Genomic DNA, 8121 nt, shown 5'->3' with positions numbered 1-8121 from the left:
ACGGTCTCAGGAAAAAGATAGAAAAAGGAGGCAAGCAGCGGCTACATGTCAACGGCTGGACGGTTTTCTAGTTCCGAAAAGGGCACGTGATCAACTTGTGACTCCTGATCCAGATTTTACACAGGTTGCAGTAGACGATCAACTAACACCGACTTCCAGTGAGTGCTGTAATGGTAGTGTAGAAAGAGTAGGGTCGTCGTCTACCGCCACGTATTGGCAAATTGTTTTTCAAAACCAAGTCTCCTGTCGATTTCTGCAAGTCCATGCAGGCTCTGGGTGCTGTGGAGAAGTACAACCTACTGACAAATCACAAAAAGCCTCGTGCCAACCAAGTTTTTCCTCCGGCATGTATTGGTGGCCGCAACCGAGCTTTTCGTCCTGTTTGGCTATCAGAACACCCGTGGATGGTTTACAGCGAGCAAGTGGATGGTGTCTTTTGCATTGCTTGTGGAATTTTCGGTGCTAAAAGTGTCCAAGGGGAAGTTTGTATGCAAGCCTTTTCGTGATTGGAACAAGAAAGGAGAAAAAGCAAAGGAGCACGAGCAGTGCTTATACCATCATCAAGGCATTGAGCAAGATGATAACTTCAAGCGAACCTTGGAGAATCCAGATACTACCATTACTGCACAGTCGGACACCCGCAGGGCGGCCAAAGTCGCGCGTAATCGTGCTGTCCTGAAGTCCATTGCTTCTGCTGTGTTGTACTGCGCCAGACAGTGCATTGCTTTACGTGGAGACGCAGAGAGTGTGGAATCACCTGGAAATCCAGGTAATTGTCTTTCTTTGCTGAGGCTTCTGGCAGTGCACGATGAAGAGTTAAGAAGGCACTTGGAAATTCCTGCAATGCGCTGTGCAACTTACCTTTCTCCTCAAACACAAAATGAGCTGATTAAAGTCATGGGAAACCACATCCTCTTACAGGGAATAATAGGTGATTTGACAGCTGCGCTCTTTTGCGCCATCCTTGCTGACGAGGTAACTTCGCATAACGTTGAGCATCTTGCCATCTGCGCCAGGTTTGTTGACAGAAGTACTAAAGAGGTCAGAGAAGAGTGTTTAACGTTTTTGAAGTTGGACAGAATTACTGGGGAGCGGATTGCAGATGGTATCTTTGGCTTTCTGGAAGAGAATAACATACCACTTGCTACTATGCGTGGTCAGGGCTACGACGGCGCAAGCAACATGTCTTCAGATAGAGTGGGTGTCCAGGCCAGGATTAGACTTAAAGCTCCTTTAGCCACCTACGTACACTGCAGTGGCCACTGGCTTAACCTTGTGATAAGCAAGTCATGTGCTCTTCCTGAAGTACGTAATGTGATCGATTGCGTTACAAAATGCAGCCGTTTCTTTCTCAATAGTCCAAATAGAAGTGGTGTCCTAGAAATGATCATCAACCACAATGTGGTCAATGAAGAGAGGAGGAAACCACTGATCGATCTGTGCAAGACGCGATGGGCTGAGCGGCATTCGGCTTATCAGCACTTCTACCAAGGGTACGTATTTGTGGTTGAAGCTCTAGAGATGATAGCTTTCCGCTATCACTTGGAGAAATATGGGGCTACGTATGCTGACTGGGACTATGCAGGCCGCAATGAAGCACAGCAGATTCTGGCCAGTGTTACTTCCTTTCAGTTTGTTGTTGTGTTTGTGACGATATATCAGTACTTATCACACCTTTCGGGCATTACTGTGAAGCTGCAGAGCAAAGCTGTTGATATCGTGAAAGCGCATAACATGATATCTGAAATTGTGAGGACCTACAACAGCGAACGCGCAAACGTTGAAAGCAGCTTTTCTCAAATCTACAAAGTTAGTTCAGACATGGCAAAAAAGGTTGGAAGTACAATTGCAATGCCTCACATTGCAGCAAGGCAACAAAATCGCAGCAATATTCCAGCTGCTTCTGTTCAAGAGTATTTCCAGAGAAATGTTGCAATTCCCTTTCTTGATCATATTATTATTAGCATCAACCGGCAGTTCTCAAAGTCGGCAGTCACAGCCATTTCCCTACTTGGTCTTGTACCAAGTATCGCAAGTCCAAAAACATTTTGAGAAAATGATGGGTATGTAGGGATGGGTATGTACTTATGTCATTTATGCCCATCTCCTACATCACATTCACAACTGCTGCAAGCGATATAGGTAAAAAGAGTGTGATGTAGGAGATGGGCATAAATGACATAAGTACATACCCATCCCTACATACCCATCATTTTCTCAAAATGTTTTTGGACTTGTTTCATATATTTTTGGACTTGTTTCATACATTTTTAGATGGAAATGACAGTTTTAGTAAACGGAGTGCTTAGCATTTTGAACATGTGAAAATACTTTCATGTTCAAAACCCCAGGACAGACCACGTGGAGGCTGCACTCTGTCCCGCCCCCCACCCACCCTAGGCCACGAATTTCAGGCTGTAATTAGACGCTGCACATCCCAGTTTAGCTACGGTATTTCTTTTCAAGTGACCTTTAGCCTGGCTGACAAAAGAGAAATGTGAAATGTGAAAGAATAGATCGGGTTTTTTACTTGCCGACAGCTGGCTTCTGAGGTATGGCGCGTGATGTGTGTCATAATTCCGTCGGCTGGGCTGAGATGCAAATTAGTTGTGGAAACATGATATCTCAGCCCAGCCGACGGAATTATGACACACATCACGCGCCATATTCGGCTGCTCGGTGCAACCGACCTAAACGCGGACCACGAAGAGCGCGACGACTCAGCCGAATACGGTACTGCAGGTGTCCATGATGTTCCAGGAGCAGGCGTTGATGTATACGTCCATGAAGTTGTACGAGCAGGCGTTGATGCAATAGCTACAGATGATCTAGACGTCGTCCGTTCGCTGGCAAATCCTAATACTGGATTGCGAATTTCAGACGCGGGCGTAGCAGCGGATAGACTGCCAATAGGATCGCCATGCAGCTTGTACATTTGTCCAGCAGTCAACTCGTCAAAGAGACCGTCAAGCCTGGTTCACAATATGACGCCGACGCTGAGTTGAGCGTCAAACTTCAAAGAAACCGCCTCGACGTCGGCGGCATCCTTTGATGTTGACGCCGACGTCGACGCTGGAATAGGATTCATTTCTATTGTCGACGTCGACGTCGGCGTCAATATTGTGAACCAGGCTTCAGACCCGGGAAATATTGCCGAGCCGACATCTGTCTCCAGGTAGATGGCATTCACCTACAGCGCAGGCAAGAAATAAAACTCCTACATCGATCGATATACTATTGTCAACCACGCACGGCCTATAGTGAAACTAGTCTAGTTTGGTACATGCAGCTCTAGCAACACCGTGAATGCAGTCTAGACAGCTAGAGTCTAAATACCTTGAACACTTGTGACAATCGGTCACAAGTCACATCTGCCACCTTCAGTGCCAGTTCTCGGTCACGACTGAAAACCGTTATTAGGTCGCCACGTCCAGCCATGTTCACAGAATCGTTCAAATGCACAACGGTGTCTGCACCAACCGCATATATATATATATATATATATATTTTTTTTTTTTTTTTTTTAGTTTATTCAAATATAAATAATAGCTACCCCTCCACTAGAGGGGCCTCACAACGAAGAACAAACAGAGTAGTCTCTGTCTAAACCTAACAAAGACAAACGGTCCAAAATCATCCTAGCGTTAAATTGCCAAAGGCGGAGAGAGAGCTGCCCGTGAAAATTAACGATAGCCCTGCTAACAGTAATACTACTACGGAGAGATGTCCTTCTAGCAATTGTTTTTAAAGTCCTGTATATATATATATATATATATATATATATATATATATATATATATATATATATATATATATATATATATATATATATATATATATATATATATATATATACAGTAGACATCGGCGATCGACACGCCTCTCTAGGTATGTGAAGCGTAGGCCTCACACTCAGTCTTCGCAGGAGTTCATGATTCGTTCCTGACGACGACCAGCAATTCCTAGGCAAACTCTCTGGCGGCTGACCTCCACAGGAGTGAAAACGTGAGAGTTCCTGGTACTTGGTCTACGAATCCACATTCACGTCTCACTTGCAAGTGGTCACCTATTGCGTATATAGTGCTCTCCTGCATCGTATATCTGCTCTCTCCTGTAGCGTGGAACCGAACAGTTCGAAGCTCCTAGGGTTAGCGAGCTGCTAAAGACAGGAAACGCCCAACCGCTGCTAATTAGCGGTCAGCGGGGAATACCCTCCGCACCACAAACAAACACACGTCCAAACCGTCCAACTCCATGATCTACGTTTGGGTAAATTGCGTAGTCGTAAATCCATGGACGAAGACGACATTCGAGATATGGTGCACAATGGATCTACATACCGTGAAATAAGTCAACTGCTTCAAAGAAGGCACCACAGAGACAGGGGATATTCAGAGAGGACTATTCGAAGGTTCTGCTGCGATCGTGACATCCGTTATCGGTCAAGCTTGACAGAAAGAGACCTAAGAGAAGTTGTTGGACGTGCTGTTAGATAGGTATGGGCATATATATACAACAGAGCTGCAGTAACATTACTGCACATCTCCGCTCTCGCTCTCGCTCTCTCTCATATATACATACATGCATGTACGTTTATAGGTGGGACCGGCATATGGTCGAAAACTCATGAAGGGATATTTGCAAGCACAGAACGTCAGAGTCAGTTGCAGACGTGTTGGAGATGCTTTGAGGGTTGTCGCTCCCTCTTATCATAGGAGAAGGCAACACACCATATTCCGTCAAATGAATCCAATTCCATCCTATGCAGAATACTGTGGCCATAAGATACACATAGATCAAAATGAGAAATTGGTTATGTACGGTGCAACTCATGTCCTTGCTGTTGATGGCTACAGTGGATATATTCTCGGATTAATTACCATGCCATTGAAAAACAATCTAATTATTTACGATATGTTGTTCCGACCTAGACTGGTAAACTTTGGACTTTGAGATCAAGTTCGCGTGGATCATGGCACTGAATTCTATCTCTTGCTTTACGTTCAAGAACACCATCATCTACGTAGAAATCAAAGGAGAGCGCCTCACGTGCAGCCGCGGTCTAGAGAAGTATGCAGTCCAAATAGTAGCTAATAACCTTGCCAACAAACTTGACGATCTAGATATTGTGTACGCCTCGTAGAAATAACGATACAGAGTCGAGTCTTTTGACACGTGACTTGGCGCCTAGCTGACTGAAAATGTAAGCTGAGACTGAACTCGTCTACAAGGTGCTTCCACCTTGTTTCTCGATGCAAAAGGTGCAGTTACTTTTTCCAAAAGCAGGGCAACGGCCAACGGATGAGAAAACCAGAAGAACGGAGATCATGCATGAGACATCGTCGTCGACAGGCGCTCTAGTACGCACGAACCTCTCTAGATCTCTGCTGGAGAACAACAGTATGAAACACGTTATACAGCCGACGATTGCAAACACAGACACATGCTGCCACTCACGTCTGCAAGATATATGAAGGAATTGACCGCGAGGACAGGCTAGCGTACACATGCATGTACACAAGACTAGATGGTCTCCTGGAGAACTTTGCAAGGATCGACTGCACATTTGTACGAGCGAGGACCTAATCAACGTCAGAGACAGGGAACGCGGACGACTAGGCTATGGTGACACAAGAACGGAAGCATGGTCATTTTATACTACTGTAGTTAGAGCACTAAAATATGACAAGATGGCCTAGGTCACGTGCCTAGAGAAATTATGCCTAGCAACTTGGGATGTAAGTAAAATCATATCAGTGGTAAAATGCACTTTGCCACAAAAACTTGCTAATGGTGTGTGTACCAACACTGGTTCCTTGAATTTGAATGGTACACGTGTAGCAGTTCTTTACCTCATCACTCTCTCATGCCCTTTCCTTACTCCATACACTACATAAGACGTATACAAAAACAGTTAACGAGTATATAAGTGTTGTCAGTCTAGTCTATGGATATGGTGCATCACATCCTTTCCATACGAGAGAGCTTCGCAGGTTATGTGCCCCCAGGTTCAATCGAGAGGATGTCAGTACAAATGTCTAGACCACAAAAACAGGATTCTCCAGTTGTACAAGATAGATGTTGGAGCAGATGATGTTTCTGTGCATCCTACCAATTTCTGTGTCCGCTGCCATCTAGTGATGCATTGATTTACAAAGAGGCAAGGAGCCTCTATCTTGTACCTCTATCTTGTACCTCTCTGCAGAGAGTGGATGGTACACTCAGAAAACTGCAATACCTGCTCCAGTTGTCAGCAACAGAAGAAAGGAGGAAGAGCACCCAAAATTGAAAAAGAATCAGCTTGTTCTCACAGGTCAGTCAGCAATCAAATTGACTGACCTAATCCAACAAATAGAAACAGTAGCACCAGAAGTCATATATGTTCAGAAGACTTTATTCAAGCAATCCAACTATCCAATTTCATCCAATTTGAGTCACTTCTGTATCTGTTTGACTCGTTCAAGTGCCCTAGGTGTGTGTGAAAAAGTTGTCAACATCCCAGTTGAACTCCAATGCAACCATTTAATGTGCAAGAAGTGTGCCATTCAACATTTGCATCTGTCTCCCTTGTATGACTGTTCCCAGTGCCAGCAGCTATATAAGAAGCACATCAAGAGCCCACCAATAGCATCACTACAGTACAGATGGTCATGCCACAGGTCACACAGCATCGGCCGATAGTCAAAAAGCGAAACGCATAAACTACAATTGGCATCTTTGATAGCGGTAGAGATCTGTAAAAACAAACAAACAAACCTGACTCCGCCATCTTTGCAGTGGCGGATTCAGGCTGGGTCTATGGGGTCTATAGACCCCCCTTTGAGCTGAGCATTACTGTTTCAGATTCGATTTTTCATTATAATACAAAAATACCTGTTCTTTGGTACTGTGTTACTGTATGAACTGAGTTACTCAACAGTATATTTAATTAAAAACAGCTAGCTAAGTTTCGAAACTACCAGGTCCACAGTCCAGTCCTTTCGCCGGGTTGCCGAGATCGTGTTACTGTAGGCTTGTTGTAAGCGCGCAAAAAGGACGGTAGATCGAGGCCATAAGATCTGCTCATGCTCAGAGAACTTCATTCTACAATCCCACGCAGCTACTGATTCCGTGAAGTCGTCAACAAATACTTCAAAATGAAGAGACATGCTGCTACACCTATCACTTCATTCTTCTCCAAAAGGAGCAGAGAAGGTAAATGCAGATGACAAATTTGCATCTCTACTATATATAATAGTGTTTGACAAAATTCAATGGATTACCATTTACTGACTATTCCCTTTACTACAGAGTCTGAGGGAGAGTCACACTCAAGTGCAGATATAGGTTCGCCATCACAAAACTGTGTAACAGAAGACCCTTGTGGAGCCCCAGATGCTTCTGGTAAGTAGATTATAAATAGTATTAATATTAATTAAATTCAAATATTAAGTTTGCTTGTGTTTGGTTGTGTGTGTGTGTGTGTGTGTGTGTGTGTGTGTGTGTGTGTGTGTGTGTGTGTGTGTGTGTTTGTAGTGTGTGTTTGTTTGTTTGTGTTTGTGTGTGTTTGTTGTATTTCTGTGTGTGTTCATTTGTTTGTTTTTCTGTGTGTATTTGTTTGTTTGTGTGTGCATGTGTTTGTAGTGTGTTTGTTTGTTTGTGTTTGTGTGTCTTTGTAGTGTATTTGTTTGTTTTTCTGTGTTTGTTTGCTTTTGTTTGTGTGTTTGTTTGTGCGTGTTTGTATTTGTTTGTTTGTGTGTTTGCAGTGTGTTAGTTTGTGTTTGTGTGTGTGTGTGTGTGTGTGTGTGTGTGTGTGTGTGTGTGTGTGTTTCTGTGTTTGTTTGTACTGTGTGTTTGTTTGTTTGTGTGTGTGTGTGTGTGTGTGTGTGTTTGTAGTGTGTTTGTTGTTTGTGTTCGAGTGTGTTTGTAGCGTGTATGTTTGTTTGTGTGTGTATATTCAAACGATTAACTAAAAAACAAAGACATCCTGTCGACCTGTGTTCCGCTATCTTCCTCCACAACACAATAATCGACTTCTTCCACGTCCTCCTCGCCTGTGCCGATTCCGCATCCACATCTCTAAAATCCCACACAATACCAACGACTACACACCCATACCTCCATCAACACCCTACCCCACAG

At 43.9% G+C, this 8121-nt stretch overlaps 1 protein-coding gene across 1 annotated transcript; it reads left to right on the top strand.

Annotated features, from left to right (window-relative positions):
* Positions 1-426: 426 nt before the first annotated feature.
* On the top strand, positions 427-2052 carry LOC134195223 (zinc finger MYM-type protein 1-like). Its single transcript, XM_062664227.1, has one exon. It carries the CDS (start codon positions 427-429, stop codon positions 2050-2052), a length of 1626 nt encoding a protein of 541 aa, XP_062520211.1.
* The last annotated feature ends 6069 nt before the right edge of the window (positions 2053-8121 follow it).

This window comes from Corticium candelabrum, chromosome 1 (assembly GCF_963422355.1).
Source record: "Corticium candelabrum chromosome 1, ooCorCand1.1, whole genome shotgun sequence".
NCBI lineage: Eukaryota > Metazoa > Porifera > Homoscleromorpha > Homosclerophorida > Plakinidae > Corticium > Corticium candelabrum.
Note: the sequence above shows the minus strand (reverse complement) of the source record. Positions and strands in the feature narration are given on the sequence as shown.